Genomic DNA, 17,414 nt, shown 5'->3' with positions numbered 1-17,414 from the left:
GATCATTGTGCACTGTCTTCTGGTGCAAAAGCAGATATGGTTTTCGTCCAAATTTTTTCTCGCATTTTTCGCATGCGTAATCTTTTTGACCTTCATGGACTAACTTTTGGTGTTTTGTTAAATTGCCTAAAAGCCCAAATTTTTTCTCGCACTTATCACAAGCATAATTTCGGTGACCCTCGTGTATTGCTTTTTGGTGTCTGAACCAGTCCGTTTTTTGTCCAAATTTTTTTTCGCACTTGTCGCATGGATAATCTTTTCGACCTTCGTGAGTTGTTTTTTGGTGTTTGTTTAAATTACTTCGACTTCCAAATGTATTTTCACACTTATTACATACAAAATTTCTGCGACTTTTATGGACTGCTTCTTGGTGCTTCCATAAATCTGATTTTCTTTCAAATTTCTGCTCACACTTGTCGCATGCGTAATCTTTGCGACATTCATGTACTGTCTTTTGATGAATAAGCAAATGACATTTTTGCCCAAATTTCTTCTCGCAATGGTCGCATGCAAAATCTCTGCGACCTTCATGGACTGTCTTTTGGTGCTGAATCATAACCCATTTTAGTCCAAATTTCTTCTCACATTTGTCACATGCATATTCTTTGCGGCCTTCATGGACTATTTTTTGATGTCTCATCAAATTACTTGGACCCTTGAATTTTTTCCCACACTTCTCGCATACGTAGTCTCTAAGTTCTTCGTGTACTTTTTTTTTATGTTTTATTAATTTGCTCCGAGTCCCAAATTTTTTCTCGCGTTTATCACAAGCATAATCTCGGTGATCTTCGTGGATTATATTTTGGTGCTTGATCAAACTCGATTTGAGCCCAAATTTCTGTTCGCACTTGTCACATGCGTAATCTTTGCGACCCTCGTGGACTGTTTTTTGGTGCCTAAACAAATCACGTTTTCGTGCAAATTTTTTCTCGCAATTGTCGCATGCATAATCTTTGCGACCTTCGTGGACTGCACTTTGGTGTTGGAGTAAATGATGTTTATAACCAAATTTCTTCTCGCACTTGTCACATGCAAAATCTCTGCGATCTTCGTGGACTGTTATTTCGTGGTAGAGCATATGCCATTTTCGTCTGAATTTTTTTTCGCATCGATCACATGTATAATCTTTCTTACCTTCATGAATTCTTTTTATGTTTAAGAGCAAATGAAATTTATGTCCGAATTTCTTCCCAAAATTGTCACCTAAGTAATTTTTGAAGTCATCGTGTACTGCCTTTAGATGGAAGAGCAATTGTGATTTTTGAGTAAATTTCTCCCCGCACTTATCACATGCAAAATCTTTGGGACCCTCATGAATTGTCTTTATATGTATGAGCAAACTATGTTTATTTCCAAATCTCTTGGCGCACATTTCACATAAGTACTTTTTGAATGCTTCGTGGAATATTTTGTTGTGCTTGAGTAAAGTTGATTTATTTTCAAATTTTTTGTGGCATTTGTTGCAAGTGAAATTTTCGCGATCTTTGTGTACTAATTTTTTGTGCGTAAATAAACTCGATTGTTTCACAAATTTCTTCTCACATCTGTCGCATACAAAATCTTTGTGGTCTTTGTGTACTGATATTTGGTGTCTACTCAAATGACTTCGAAACTCGAATGTCTTTTCGCACTTGTCGCATGCGTAATCTTTTAGTTTATTGTGTATTGTATCTCGGTGTGTGATCATGATTAATTCTAGTGTAAATATCTCCTGGCAAACGTCACAAATGTATTTTTTGTCGTCTGAAACAACATTGTCGTTTTCACTTATATTATCTTGTGAGATAACTTCTTCGGATTTCTTCTCACTTTTATTCATTTTGGTTCCTAAATTAAACGATGGATCCTTTGATTTAGTGGCCCGGAAATTGAATCAAGATTTATCTTTTGGTATTATGGCTTGTTTCATTGGGAAATATACGATTCAAACTAATTTGTTTTTACTATAAACATGATCGGTACTATGTCGAGGGACGATGTCAAGATCGCTCAAAATCATATTGTTTACAATTAAGGTACCGATTTATCTGTTAATACATTCTCCTTCCAAATTTTAATCAGTTTAAAATTGTTACTTGGCGACGATTTCATCGAGAATTTTTTTTTATCTTCTATATAACTACATACACATCAAAAAAACTCTTAGCAATAAATCATAGCTTATAAAAAAATGGTTAATATCGATTCCAAAATTCACCGCCCCTATCCGCTGCTATTTCCACGTCATGGCGTGGTAGGCGTGCTCCACAATCCGCCACTGGTGATCAGGTATATATCGTCCGACACGACACGTGAGATGTAGCTGAGCAAAGCTGCAGCACTCGGGCACTTCGATGTCGAGCACTTAAACCATCTAACATGGACTGCAAGCTGTCGGGGCCGCATCACCGCGTAACTCATCTAGTACCTTTATGGGCTCGCAATACTCCTAATACTCGTAACGTTCGATGGGAAGTTCACAGCCTCGTCATTTTTACTGTATTCCTTACGACGACTGAATAATAAAGCTAGAGAAGATAGAAAACGAACGAGAAAAATAATTTTTTTGTGAAAATTAAATTCTTTTCAAAAATGATCGTACGCCGTCTCATCACTGAAAGCGAATAGATAGAACCTCAGTCCCATTCACCGGGATTTTTGCCCACAAATGCATAATGGTGAATAAAAGAATTTTTTCGCCGTGTTTATGGGATTTATTGTACCAAATCAGCAACAGTAACAGGATTTTTCTGTAATTTCTGCTTATCAATGTACTTGACTTTTCGCCTTCTATTGTGTACATCGTCTATTCAACTGTCCATTGATTTTGCTTTTTTTTTTATCAAATTTGTCTACTATCTAATTCTGTGAAATTCACTGCTTATTATGTTGGTCGGATGAAAATACAATTCCTTATTTGTAATATTCTCCTCAAGATCAAACCTACTATACAATTGAAAACTTACTTCAATGAAAAACTCTTGAAAAGATTTCAAAATATTACGTCGGTCATGATCTTTTTCCACTATCACATCAACAAATAAAGAGTCATGCGTAAGCTTTCTTATATCGTCCAAAATTGCAATATCGCGATATTGGCGCAGCACTGGTCCTGTACTAGCAGTATACTAATACTGCGATATTCACCTGATATTGGTCCAGTAGTTGCACTATATTGTCACTCAAATTCGGGAGCGATATATGAATAAATGTGTCAAAATAATAAGCTAACTACACCACCATACATTAATATTATTATTTAAAACTATCGAAAAATGCATTGCAATTCACCGTAATTCTTCTTTCCCAAGGAGAGAATTATATTCTATTAAAACTGCTTAAATTATATTAGTATTATAATTTAAGCAGCTTGAAAAAAAATTTCACCAAATAAAGAAGTAAAATTTAATATTTTTCTTACTTTTGGAAGTTTCTTTATTGGCATTTAAAAAATAAAATTTGAGGTGTATAGAAAAATGAAATACGCTCCATGTATATAAATAAGACTATTATGAAAAAATTGCACATTTACACTTCTTGATAGTTCGTACTTTCAAAATTTCAATGAAAATTATCATTGTTTTGAATAAGCAAAAACTTACCTTACACTAGATACCTATTAAGTATAGAAATTATATCATTTTGAAGTATTTATTCATACGTTAAAGCGTTGTGTTTATTTTTTAAACTTTTACAAGCAATAATTTTTTTAAATTATTGGAAAATTTCAAAATAGAGTTTTTTGGACTTTTTATGCAAAAGTTGAGAATTCAATAAAGTATGGTCAATGATCTTGGTTCTCATTCATATCCACATCTTAGTTGTTATTTATTTAATTATTATACTATTGACACAATTATAACTAAGAACAATTTTTGACTGCACATAGAAAGTTTCATGAAGATGGACTACCCAAAAAATATTTTTTAATCTATTTTTAATACATAATATAACCACGCACATATGTATTCACACAATTCATTTCTAATCAATCATTTAATTAAAGTTGTCAAGTTAATTTTACACATTCGTTCTTTTTACAATACTACTATTTAGCTATTTAAAGTCTTATGTGAATTCTGACTTTTCAAAATTGTAATTACGATTTTAAACGACCTGCTGCTTAGCTATTTTATGTACAAATAGGCCTGTTATGAATAAAATCGTTCAAAATATTTTGAAATTTACCTTTTGAAGTTAGAGCTCTTGATTAAATAGATATATAGAATGTGATGGTTAAATTATTCATATCTATTCCAATTTTTTAAGTTAACGTTTATTCATACATTTTGAAAACATCAACATTTTTCATCTATAGTGTTCAATTTTTGGAAATTTTTGTTAGCCCTCACCCATTTCAAATTTGAGTTAGTTATGATTAACTAATTTGATTTAGTTAAAGACATTCTTTCAGTTATATATGTATATATATTATGAGTTTTTTAATAATATAAATGCTGGTAAATTTACATAATTGTCACCTCGACTTTAATTTATACAAATGACTGATTTCGTATGGTATAAGTTAAACGCAGTTTGCTTTCTTAAATTTAAAATTTGTTTATAATTTACACATGTGAATAACAGGAATTATTCTTCAATTTAAAAGTATTAATAAGATTTTTTGAAAGTAACACGAGAATCGACCTCGACTTGAGAATGTATTTTCTTTCGATTTGAATTCTGATGGTTTTGAAAAATTTGTTTTTAAATACCTGCATTGTATGATAACATTTCTACTTATTTGACGAGCACTAATTAAAAATACTCAGTGGGTTACACAGTATGAAAAAATGAGCCAAGTTTTTGAGAAAATAAATTTTTCTAAATTATTGCGCATCCTTTTAAATATTTTTACAAAACAATTTCATATTGTTTTATTACAATTTCGTATCGTATTATAACAGTCGCATTACACATACAATTTTACTATTTTTAATTTATACCAAAAGTGTTTCGAAAAATTTCGAATTTTGAACAAAATTAACCGCTTACAAATAATTTATCCAATGTAGCTTATTTTTTTCACTGGTCCTAAAGAAATATTCTTACAATATTCTTCTAATGAATTTCAAGCATTCATCATTACTAATAAAAATTGTGACTACACCACTATTAGTGATTACATCTACCCTCTACGTAAATAAAAATGCGTGGCAATGTATATTACTAACTTAGGATGAAACAACAAAAAAGTAGAAAGTTATTGCACGGATGACTGAATATATTTAGTAAATAGTGCTCATGAAAAATTAAATAGTTATATATAGCGCAAACTCTTTACCTACGATTCTGTACTCGTCCTAATATATTTTTCTTCATTTATATGATTATATAATATAATTTAAACATTTGTACTTGAAGAAGTTTTTCCATTGATTCAGTCATTTTTGAGAATTTGTCTGATGGAGGTTTAATAAAATTCATTAAGTACCGATTTTAAAATTCATACAAATGGTTATAAAAAGCTTTACCATCAAAAGTTTAAAGTTCCTACAAAGAAAACATTTCTTAAAAAAAGAAATACATAAGCAAACGTTCCGACCTCTTTTTATGAAAAAGCCACCTCATGAAAATGTCACTCCTGTTCGAATCTTATATCTTTGGTCTCAAATTCAGAGAAATAATCGTTTCTCAATTTTTGATTCTCACTTTCATAACGGCAAAAATAATAGAAAAAATATAAATACGCCTATCAAAAAAGTGTAAATCACTTATCAATTTTCAAAATATGAACTGATTGCTCTACAAAATGAAAAGTTGCCCCCAAAAGATTACTCCTCGATCTTATTACCATGGCAAAACTACCTCATATCGATTATTTTATCGCACACTCACAATTGCTTTTCCCATATTTACACCATTTCAATGCACTATTATAAACGCGCGTAGCCTATCGAATACTTGTGAAAAGATTTAGCACAGACTTATTTTCTTTCTGACTACGTGCTTTGCTAAAGACATTCCAAAAGCGCAGTGTTTCGTCGCCTGCACCAGTAACAATTGCTTCGCCGTCTGGAGACATCGCAAGATAAAGCACGCGATATGAATGCCCAGTAAGTTTCGCAACTTGTGTGAGACTTGGATATTTCCACACCAAAATTTGATTTTGTGAATATCCATGTGTGCTAACTAGCTCTGAGCTGTGTTTACTCCATGCCAAGTTGCAAACCTGAAAATGAATAAGTTTATATTTTTAATTTTTGTATATTAAATCTATCAGTTTAATCGGAATTAGTGAATCGAATTTATTTCTTGTATTTTAGTCTTTCGTTTCATGCATGAAAAGAGTGAAGAAAATTGGGACCAAGTTTTTTGAAGAGCCTATAGCTTTGATTATAACTAACCTGGGAGCCCGTATCAACGCATTGCATCGGTTGCCCCGTCAACGTATTCCAGAATCGGATACATCTGTCGGCAGTTCCACCGCCCGAAGCTAATAAACCATGATGATGCGGTGACCAAGCGATAGCTTTGACGGCCGCCAAATGCTCTGTGTAAGTTTGTACCGGTGATAGTGAGTGCATATTCCAAACGTAGAGGCGATTATCGTTACCGCCACTGGCGAGATATTGATTATCCGGCGACCATTTTAAACCACATACTTCTTGTCTATGAGCACCAAGTTTACGATCTGGCGTGATACAGGGTGTCCGCACATCGCGTTGGAATATTAATCGATCGCGAGAACCTGAAGACAATACTTCGCCATTCCAAGCTAACGCTCCAACTCGCGCACTGTGACCTGTTATTTTGTGAATCTGGAAAATAATAAATAATTAGAATATGCATTATAAAAAATAATTTATCTGAAAAAGATTTTTTTGTATCCCAAGTACCTGCTTATTTGTTGCTACATCCCATATTTGTATGTAACCAACATGTGTACCGACAGCAACAAGGTTTCCTCTTTCGTTCCATGCAACAGATGTTATTGTATTTCCGTCACTTGAAAGGTCACACAGTCTTGTTACCTGACTAGTGCATGCAGACCATAGGTACACACAACTGCCCAAACCAACGCTTAAAACATTTTGTGATGACCAGTCAACAAGATTTAAATAGAAATCATCCTGTAATTCTGGGGCATCAAGAACTTTGAACGGTATTCTGGATATTTTTCGGGTTGCTTTTCGCGGTGAACGTAAAAGTTTTTGGCTCTTTGCACTTAATGGAGAAAGTGAATATGGGGAACTATGATCTAAAAGAGATCGGTCTTTTGTAGGAGTAGTGTATTTGAATAGATTCTTGCCAGCCAGAGGAGAAAGGATGCGTCGTTCTTCACATTGTCCTTTAACATCTTCAATGCTTGCACCTTGAAGAATATTATGTTTTAGTTTTTGTATTTTGTAAGTTTGAACAAACATTAAATAAGTGATCTTTACCTAATAATTCATTTTTTAATAAACAAGAGTAAGCTATTCCATCTCGATTACCCTCAGCATTATTTTCTCTAGCTTTTTTATTTATCATACTTTTATTACTATCGGAAATCATGGAAAACGTTGTATGCCAATTGTTTCCCAAGCGTGTTGGAATGAAACGATCAAAGCTATTGTTTGATACTTTTGTTGGTGAATAAAACATAGGAGCTGCAACTGGACCGTAATCTCTTTCTTGTTCATGATCAACCCCTTTATAAGGTTCACTATTTGTGGGTTTTAATCGCCTTTTATCGAAATCTTGGTTATACATCTTGTTGCTTTGGTTGTGACTTCAGTTGTAAATAATTATCTAAAACTTAATTGCATATCCAAATATCTGAAATGATAAATTAGTATTGTTTAGATTATAATTTAAAAAATGTTACATAATATTAGTCAGTTATGTTAGAAATATGAATTTTACTATAAAGACAGTTGGCTCAAAGCAAATAATGGTTGATACTAAATGCAATAATATTAGAATTTTGAACTGGACAGAGTAGAAATAACTATTGAATGCAAAATTGCATTTTATTGAGTAAATTTAAAATTATATTGAATTACAAGATAATTTAGCAAAGAAATAAAAAGCTTATAAGTGAAAATAAGTTTTGGTAGCCATGCAGGTATGACACAATATTTTCAAAATTTTTAAATACCCTGCCGAATTGTCACTCGATGTGTATTACGAATAAGTATCCCCAATTAAAGAATTCAAAGGTGAATTTAGAGACTAGCCGACGAGATAGAATAGATGGAAAAATTTCAGATCACAATGCGTGGTGTAATTAGCGTATAGACCTAAAAATAATACGATGATTTTGCACTCGATTCGCGGGATTTTCTAACCTCGTCTCGCACTGAATTGCTCCCCCGCATTGCTCGCAGGCGTATATAACGTATACACTACACAGAGTAAGCTTGGCAGTTGGCACGGACAGCGTACGAATTGCACGACCTCGAACTCATGACTCTCTCTCGAAATGAGCAACTGCATACATTGCTTGCGTGTGCATTCGAGCGCAAGAGAGGTAGATTGCAAGCGAAAAAAAGCGAGTGAGAAAGAGAGAAAGAGCAAGCGAGAGAGAGAGAGAGAGAGAGGGATAGAATGTGACACACACAAACACAGATTAAAGACAGACGATCAGAAAGTTTGCAAGAGCTGGATAAAAAGTATCAATCGAGCGATAGAGAGTCGATCTCGAGAAGCTAAGGGCGTTGATAAAAAGGGCAAAGCCGAGCAACGTAAAGCACACAAATGTATAGTAGGAGCGCAGCAGCAGGGGTCACGGAGAGAAAAGAGAGATAACATGATATATACACGAATTTACCGTTGGATTGTTTGAGCAGAAGATGATGTTGTGTTGCAGTCGATCGGTGTGTGTGTATATATATCCTGCGTAATATATAAGTAGTCTCGAACAAATCAATGGCTGTGAGCTTTTGGCGACAAACGCAGTTGTTGTTGGCCTTTACACGATGAGAGCTGTTGCAGCAACGTCACACACGCGCGCAAGTTTTTGGGCAAAATCGTAACAACTGCTCGTTGTTGAGGTGACTTTATTATGCGACGAGGCGTGATGCCAAAGTATGTATATGTATAGATATATAGATTTATATACACAATTTTACACTTTTATATATTCAACTGTATGGTACATATATATATGCTGTATATATATCAGTTTGTTGTATATATATGTTGAGCTGAGCGCGACTCGTTGCGAGTGTCTTAAAAGTCCGTGTGCACGATGATATTTGTTGACTGTTCCGTGTCGCGCGTCGAGCCCAACTCAATTGCGAGTCCCAAAGCAGCTCTTCCGAGAGCGAATCTCTGCGTCCCGTGCGTGTGTGTGTATGTGTTGGCGGCGGCGGCGCTGCTCGCTTCGTCGTCTCTCTCTAGCACACTTTTGGCACTCGGGTCGAGAGAGTCGGAGTCACTACGGGGACTACGCAGAGCGGACTGAGGCACCCGTACGCTTTAGCGGGGCCGATTCTCCTCCAAGCGTCTATACCACTCCGCCAGTGCAGCAGCAGCACCAGCACCAGCACCAGCACGCCACAAGGAGAGGAGTATTGGAGTTAGGAGTAGGATACAATGCCTACAGAACATACACACACATACAAGTTCAGAATTTACGTTCTACGCACACTTGCGCCTATCGTGTACAATATATGCAGGCGACGCTCACACACACGCACACCTACGATACATTTAACATTTGACTGTGTTAGTACACGTTGTAAGTAAAGAGTATAACGTACGCCACGAATATATGAGGCTCGACGCACACGATACACGATGTAGGGACTGCAGACTCGACTGCGCATGTGCGGCTTCCCGAGTTTGCTGCAGTTGAATGTTATGCGCACACTGCCGTGTTAAAGTACATCGACGAGCGCATACGATGCACCCAGCAGCTGTATACGTAGCTGACATACGTATATGGAAGCCCATGGAAGGTGAGCAATGTACGTTTGTTACGTCGGCGTCATGGGGGTCGCGGGGGGCCTCGCCTATGTACGGGGGGGGACTCGCTCGACAATTCAAAAAGCATACACATCGCCCCTCGACTCTCGTTCCACGCGTTATCCGTTTAAATGTACGAGTCGATTGTAGTACGACGCGTCCGTGTGTCGCCTGTCGTATACACGTGTGAGTGGAAATTTAAACACCCATACGGGTTTGGAAGTTGGGAGCACAGGCCGTGCGCTGCAGGATTGCATTATGGGTCGACGTACGAGGACGCATTCGTCGGCTCGACGTTGGCGCTGTTCGCGCTTGTGCATTATAATATGCGTGTACGTGTCGCGTATGACTCTATGTAGAGTAACAACCTATGCACTTGCAATTGCCACGTCTACAAAGCGTATATGTATACTGCAGAAACCTGTACTGTCTTGGCGCTGCGCTGCGATTTCTTCCCACTCGCGCGACGACGACGAAGACTCGGCGAATTTGAAATCGGTAACCGTCGATTTCGTTCGAGACAGCACTTGCATTCTATACGAATGCCATCCAACGTACACGAATCGATTGTTTTACCATTTTCCACCTTCCTTTACGTTATCTTTCTCTTTAACAGTTGGCGTATCTTGCACAAGCTGTCGTTTTGGTGAGCGATCGATAAGAACCGAATGAAATTCGCGACTGTTTATCGGTCAACTCCATTGAAATTTTCTCACGTGTACATTCACCATTCGAACTTTTGTACGTTCGAGACTCGCGATTTCTTCAGTCATAACGAATATTTATAGAAGCGATGCGCGAGAATAATATTTCTCGCTTTAATTTATGCTACGAGCTATTTACGTGACTTCTTCATTTTTTTTTTATTTTTTAAAGAGACAAATTCGAATCACTGAAGTGAAAAAAAAAACTATTGACTAATTTTTTATCGATTAAGCAATCATCAAAACTTCGCTACCGTGTCTCTTCGTAGTTCGAGCTGTAATCATGCGAAGTATAATGCGAGTTTAATGGTAAATTTCCGTCTTTGGCAATTGACTATCCAACTTGGCAACTTCTTGACGAGTTTTATATTAAAAAAAAAAATGTTGAATAATGATTCGAAAAAATTTTAATTAAATTTTCAATAACAAATGAGTACGACATTTTTGCACACTCGAATTCAAATAATTTATTAATCACTCGAATCTTGAATCATACACCCAACACGTGAAACCAAAAAGCATAAACTGTCAAAGAGTTTAAATGCTGACCATTTTTGATAAGAAGGTATTAAGACAAATTCCCCCATTAACGTCTCGATCTCAATTGGATTTTCAAGTATTTCATGGATGATTAACAGGACTAATGACCGGTTCGAATATGAATTATAAATTTTTTTCCGTAATCCGTTTCATTTTCATGAAATTACAGAAAAAGAAAGGAAACGCTTTCATAATCGTCGATAATCAGTGAAACTACATCAATTTCCTGGCTACGCGGGTCGTTCTCTAAGGTGAGCACGAAAATTTAGCAGTATCTGCCTAATTAGTCGTTAGCTCGGAGAGCTCTTGAACTCGAGGAATGCTGCGCGCGTATCGATACTCGACTTTCCATGAAACTAACGAGAAGCATCGTCGGTGGCGGAGGTGAAAATAACGATCGATATGTGTGCCTCTCTCGACTGCTCGCGCGAACTGGGTCGACCACGAGCAGCAGGTATACCGCCCCGATCGACATTTCTCGACCTTCGTGCGCCGATTCTCGTACGAAGGGCTAAGTACACTTCGTATAAGCGTCGATCCACCTTACGCGCCCTGTGGGTGCCGTATAATATGCGTCTACATATGTGCGTATGTATGCGGCGCCGGAGCACGTGTAAATATTTGGACGCGATAAAAATATACACGCAAGTTGACTGGAGCAGGTAGGCGTTATAGGTAGGCAAGCCTGTGTGTAATGTATATTCGTTTAGAGGCACTGCTCAAATTCCAGCCGTATCAATATTGAGATAAGTTAACTTATCGTAAGGTGAGTTTTCAGGCGCTAAATAATGTACGATCGACTCCTAAATAATCCCGATTTGCTGCTATAGATAGGTTTTATCTTCTGAATTTCCCATTTAGAGTAAAACGAGACTCTTTCGTCTCAAGACTACGATCAGGAGCATCCTTCTCTGTATTAATTATTTTACGAGCGTCAGTAGACAAGTGAAAATTGTCGGTGAATTTAAATTTTAATAAAAAGAGTTAGATCTAAAAATAATCTTCGATCCATCTATCTGTGCACGTGTGTGTGTTTGTGTATCATCGTGCGCCGTGGCTGTGCTTCCTGTCAGCTAGAAGAAAAAAAACAATGGAAATAAAACTGAAGCCGAACCATAGCTATTGAAATTGTCGAATATTATTTCAATGATACGAAATAGCCACGGTGTATATGAACTGTCGCGTGAAAAAGTTGAATAAGGAGGAAAAAGGCGAGAACACGATTTACCGGGAGTACGCGAGCGACCGGTCAAAGCCTGCACGTTATGGCTTTCGCAACAATGATCATACGTCGTCATCCAACGCCTCCGCGCTCGGCCGAGCTTGTATACAGCAGCGAAAGGCCCAAGTTTTTTTTTTTGCAGAAGCGACGCATCGTATTATTATGCGAAATACCGCGTGCGGCATAGCACACAGCAGAGATACGGCCGGGATCGCCTATATGTAATTGCTGCGTGTGGGTATTTAAATTTTACTCCAAGCCGTATAGCGTCGTATTATATTTGTTGTATTTACACAGGCATGGGTGTGTGTGTGCGCGCGCAGTCCCAACTTCTCTCTCTCTTTCTCTCTCTGGCTCTATACGAAGCGTCACGCGACTTTTAAACTACTCGAGGCCTCGGAAACTTCGCTACTACTGGCTGCGCCGAAGCGTACGCATTGGCCGTAGCTGCTGCGCCGCTGTGATTTTTGAATTTGTACGTTAGACCGCGCGCCGATCCACGCGCTGCAAGCTTGCTCGCTTCGTATAATATACAGAGCTGTATTATGGCTGCATGACTCGGCATCGGCTATCTTTTACTCATTACGCTCGAGTGCACTTGAAGTACAAAAATAGTTGTGGATACGCAGCCTACGAAGAAAGGAGAACGTACATTTAGACAAAGAGCCGCTGCAAGCGTTTATTCGATTAAGTCGCGAATCTCGTTGCAATCTTGTGCACAGAGCATTGGTCGGGATCGGTTGGGATCTCAAGAGGATCGAGCGAGCTCGAGCTCGAGTCCCTTCGAGATAATGTATATGCACACATGCAGGCGGTGGCGGCGCGCACAAAGTCTATTAAGACAGGCCGTTGAAACAATCAAAGCGGAACTCGAGACTCGGCAATCGAGGATTTACAATACACATCGTCCTATATAATGTGAGAGTAAGTCGCGAGTTGCGGGTGCGGCCTAGCCGAACGGATCCGAATTGCCGATGCGCGACTTTGCCGTCATCGTCGACATTGGCACATTTTTCGTACACTGCGGCTAAGGTATATATAGACATACAGATGCGCCTCGTTCATCAGTCGAGTCTCGAGACGCGGCCGATGCCTGTGTATACGATTCGTCAATCGGCGCCGTCTTCCGACTCCATCCCACTGTATAATATTATCGCGTATTTTCTTGCCTCTTTTTTTTTGCTTTTTCTTCAGAAATATCGTTGTATACACACACATCGCTCGGCCACTTCTTAGCACGCGAGCACTTCTTTCTTCGATGTATATAGGCGCGCGTCTACTGCATTGTATTATTAGAACGATCGCTTACTTCCCGAATTGCTCGCGGAACCCCCTTCGAGCCCGAGCCCCTTGGATTTCGCGTCTTCTTTTACTTCGATCGTGGAAGATCTCGATTTAGCTACAACGCAATTTCGCTCTCGCGAATTCGATCAAAGCGTATCTTTTTGCCGAATAGAAGCTTGTAAAATAGTCTTATGCTCGTGACGATCGTTAAAAGGATAATTAGAAGCGAGCTTTCGAGTGCAATTTGGCGAACAACAAAATTGAAATTGTCGAGACGTCAGCGCGAATCCTCGTACAGAGTCTCGACTCGCTCGGAGTCTTACTCATGCAAAGAAGAAACACACGTACGGAACCTCTCGGCGCGTCAATTTACAGTTTTCAAACGCACGCGAGGCTTTGAAACGACTCGGCTTTGCTGCTACCGGGCATGACTAACATCTAAATATTCTCCGTCTTTATAAAGCAATAGCAGCTTCAAACTTCCGGACGTTTTTTTTTTCTTACTTTCTCGCTCGTACGCGCGCTCCGTCTTGTACACTTTGACAAAATGTGACTCCGGAATCGCACAAAGAGAGCCTCGACGTACTACACGATCGTGCAATAATGGGCCTTTTCGTTTTTAATGTACGCACGCGAGCAAATAAACGTACGCGATGATCCAAGCAGAAAATCTTGAAATATCTAATCAGCCAAATGAATAATTCCTATACGGACTTGCGGAGCCTAGACACGCTCGGACCGATATGATCTTGGCTTCTAGTTTAAATATATACGCTATGGGGCTATCTTGTGGATTGAGATTGAGTATCTCTCTTCGAGCCTCGATTTGGAACTTATTCTTCTTCTTTTTCCTCCTCTTCTTCTTCTTTTTCTTTGGCTTTTTTCACGTTACGAGTAACTCTCGAAGCGTGAAAAGTACGTTAGATAGTAGGTATATGGCGTGTATATTGAAAAGATCGAAGTGCGGCTAGATAGGCGCTATCGAATTGACGCAAGACTTCGTATACCTATGTGTGTATTACGGAATATTTACTCGACGAGAAAAGAGTGTCGATCCTCCAGTTGTGCCAACAAGTGTCTAATATTAAGGTTTTTGCCCTTAGAGAGTCTCCCGAGCATAGTTCAACATCCAACACTCGTGTCCTGCAAATCACTTCTACTTCAATTCGAACTTCAGCACGAAAGGCACTGAAGAGTCAGCTTGTACAAGAGCAGAAAGCAGGTAGAGTCAATTATGTCTATGTAAACTAATTATCTTTGAGTAGTGAATGTCTGTTACTATAATTATTTTATTTCAGATTAATTGTCGCGTTAAACTTCTCGAGAATTGGAAAGACCCTCGATGCCTTTGTTGAAGCAGTAACATCGGGGCACCTACGTGAGATGCTAAAAACAGAAGCAGCCTCTACTTGTTTAATTTTGGTCGAAAATCCAAAAGTCAAGTGTGTGTGTGTGCGCGTACCGAGTGCTGTATGAAACTACGATAATATGTTGATTTAAATGCCCGCGATTTTAAATGTCTCATGGCCTTATTTTTTGGAAAACGAGTTTAAATCGACAAGTCGTGTCTCACGACGAGCCGTTATCAGTTTCAAAGCTGCGGTTATATTCTAATAAGCCTATTGTCACAGCTATAAGATAGGCACAATAGGCCCCCGAGCGCGATGTTTTTCGAAAAAAACAGTGTGTTTGTAATAACGTAATGGTTTTGGCTGCTCAAGCCTGATACATCATGCTATATAGACTTTCTTACACACACATACACACACACGCTGTGAAGAGGAGATCTCTCGAAATGCTTCTCTCGCGAATAACGTCGAGTTTATGTATGCGCGAAGCCAATCCAACTGCCTACACAGTGACGCGAATTACATGCACACATACGTTTAGGTTGGGTGAAAAATAAGACGCGTCGAGAGAAAGGGAAAGCGATATCAAATAATTGACATGGTAGCACGACTCTGAGTACTTGGCAAAATGTACACGGAAAAGGATCCCGCATATCCTAAAACGCGACGTACGGGAGCCTATGTGCAAGGCCCTTTGTACTTTGCCCGTGGCCGCGATTTATTAGAGACTCCGAAGTAACGAACGAGCACTACGCAATTTTTCATCAAAAGTCGCTGTCGGGGGCTGCGACAAAGATTTCAATTTTGCAGACTAGCCTGCTCCGGGCTGAACGTTCATTCTTGCTGCGAGCGAGATGAGCGACGCCAGCAGATGCTACGTTAATTTCTCCTCCTTCGAATACATAATATCGATGATTAGCGAAGCCTCGAAGATTAGCATCGCGTCGATCTTCGGCTTCTTCCTCTCCCTACATAGTACATATACAATATCTACTACGAGGCTCGAGGTATATACCTTTGCCGCGCAGCGAAGAACGAGCTCGATAATGGGCAGCGCATATTGGCAACGGCTCTCGAATCGTCACAAACGACTGCCAATTCTTCGCGCTATCAGCTGGCATTGTACCTATAATACCGTATCTAGACGAGCTCGGTGATGTGCCAATGTCAACGTTGACTTTGGCCGCGTTGCTATTTTTCGTCGATCGCATTCGAATGGCACTTGCGCCAGCTCGCTCGAGTGTTTAACCGCTACATAAATCGAGTAATAGCCGCAGCAATAAATCGATAAATCTATAAAATGGCTCTCGAGTACGGAGCTCGACGTAATAAGATTTTTTACGAGAGACTCGTTGTCAATTGTAAATTATTGACCCGATCCAGGATCGAAAGTGAAAAGGTGTACGGATGATTATTGATGGCGAGGTGTTGTGCGTGCAAAAGTAAAAGGCCCCGACAGCAAGAGAGGCAGGTTGGAGCTTCTCCGAAAGGCCCATAAGAATTAGTTTGTTGAAAATATTTGCGGCCTCGCAGTGGGGCAGGCAGAGGCGGTGGAGACGAGAGAGAGGAAGGATTCCCAGCAATTGAGAATATATCGTAACCTAACTACGAGTCCCTGTCTCGTTATACACGAGTACATACACACAAGCTCTGATATATCTGGCCTCTGTTCCCTATATACGTAAATATTCGCACACATGGATCGAAGCCTCGACGAGACGTCGGTTTCTCTCTTTTTTCGCGTAGTACTATACTACTACGCCAAGTCGTAGTAGTAGTAGTAAATCCCTCCCGGTCTCCTCTACGCCTCTTTTACTACGAGCCGTAGTAGTAGTACTACTACGAATACTACGATGAGTCGTAGTAAAAGGAAGACCGGTCCAGCCGGCCACGCCACAGGCTGCTCCGCAAATTTGTGGGAGTTGACTAAGCGTAGAGGAGCACGTGCTTTTGGCGCGCAAACGTCCCCCGACCGAGAGAGCTTGGCTTCACTCTTTCTTTCTCTCGGGCTTTTGTGTGTGCTATGTATGTTATATTATGTACGTGTGCGTATTCCGAATTTCGACTGCGAAACTGCCGAAAGAACGAGCGAGCGAGAAAGAATCCGAGGCCCTGGCGCAACGGCCTGAGCCGTCCATGCGGGGCCTAATATATGCATGCGCGAGCTTGCTTATATTAATGTGGCACACACACACACACATGCGTGTAGCAGTGGAGCAGTGGAGGCGCGATACACGACGCCGGCAGCATTTAACTTTTTTACTACGTTTACTACGAGGGTCAGCCCCCACCCGAGGTCCGGGCGCAAATTTACTACGATTACTACGAACGTACGATCGTGCGTAAGACGCTCGAAATGCCGCAGCGTAAGCGAGCAAAGCATCTGCAGATCTGCCGCGCCAACGAACCGAGCAGCTCGTCCGATTGGTCGCTTCGTGATTT

General features: G+C 39.4%; 1 protein-coding gene across 3 annotated transcripts; it reads right to left on the bottom strand.

The window, feature by feature from the left end:
* Positions 1–3,769: 3,769 nt before the first annotated feature.
* LOC106652446 (fizzy-related protein homolog) lies at positions 3,770–9,553 on the bottom strand. 3 transcript variants are annotated; one of them, XM_014371401.2, is made up of 5 exons: positions 8,735–9,553; positions 7,365–7,740; positions 6,819–7,294; positions 6,327–6,740; positions 3,770–6,151 (listed from the first exon to the last, which is right to left on the bottom strand). In XM_014371401.2, exons 2-5 carry the CDS (start codon positions 7,672–7,674, stop codon positions 5,873–5,875), a joined length of 1,479 nt encoding a protein of 492 aa, XP_014226887.1. In that variant the 5' UTR covers positions 7,675–7,740; positions 8,735–9,553; the 3' UTR covers positions 3,770–5,872. The 3 variants fall into 3 exon arrangements, with proteins under 3 accessions (XP_014226887.1, XP_014226889.1, XP_014226888.1); XM_014371403.2 differs by lacking the exon at positions 8,735–9,553 and adding an exon at positions 8,253–8,682; XM_014371402.2 differs by lacking the exon at positions 8,735–9,553 and adding an exon at positions 8,063–8,184.
* Between the last annotated feature and the right edge of the window lie 7,861 nt (positions 9,554–17,414).

The sequence above is a fragment of the Trichogramma pretiosum genome, unplaced genomic scaffold (assembly GCF_000599845.2).
Source record: "Trichogramma pretiosum strain Unisexual culture from Peru unplaced genomic scaffold, Tpre_2.0 scaffold32, whole genome shotgun sequence".
In the NCBI taxonomy this organism is placed as follows: domain Eukaryota; kingdom Metazoa; phylum Arthropoda; class Insecta; order Hymenoptera; family Trichogrammatidae; genus Trichogramma; species Trichogramma pretiosum.
Note: the sequence above shows the minus strand (reverse complement) of the source record. Positions and strands in the feature narration are given on the sequence as shown.

Excerpts from the sequence above, each read along its gene's own strand:
- LOC106652446 (XM_014371401.2), bottom strand. The coding sequence starts at position 7,674 with ATGTATAACCAAGATTTCGATAAAAGGCGATTAAAACCCACAAATAGT. Across the intron at positions 7,295-7,364 it reads ATTAAAAAATGAATTATTAG|GTGCAAGCATTGAAGATGTT; the intron begins GTAAAGATCACT and ends ATATTCTTCAAG. Across the intron at positions 6,741-6,818 it reads ATGTAGCAACAAATAAGCAG|ATTCACAAAATAACAGGTCA; the intron begins GTACTTGGGATA and ends ATTATTTTCCAG.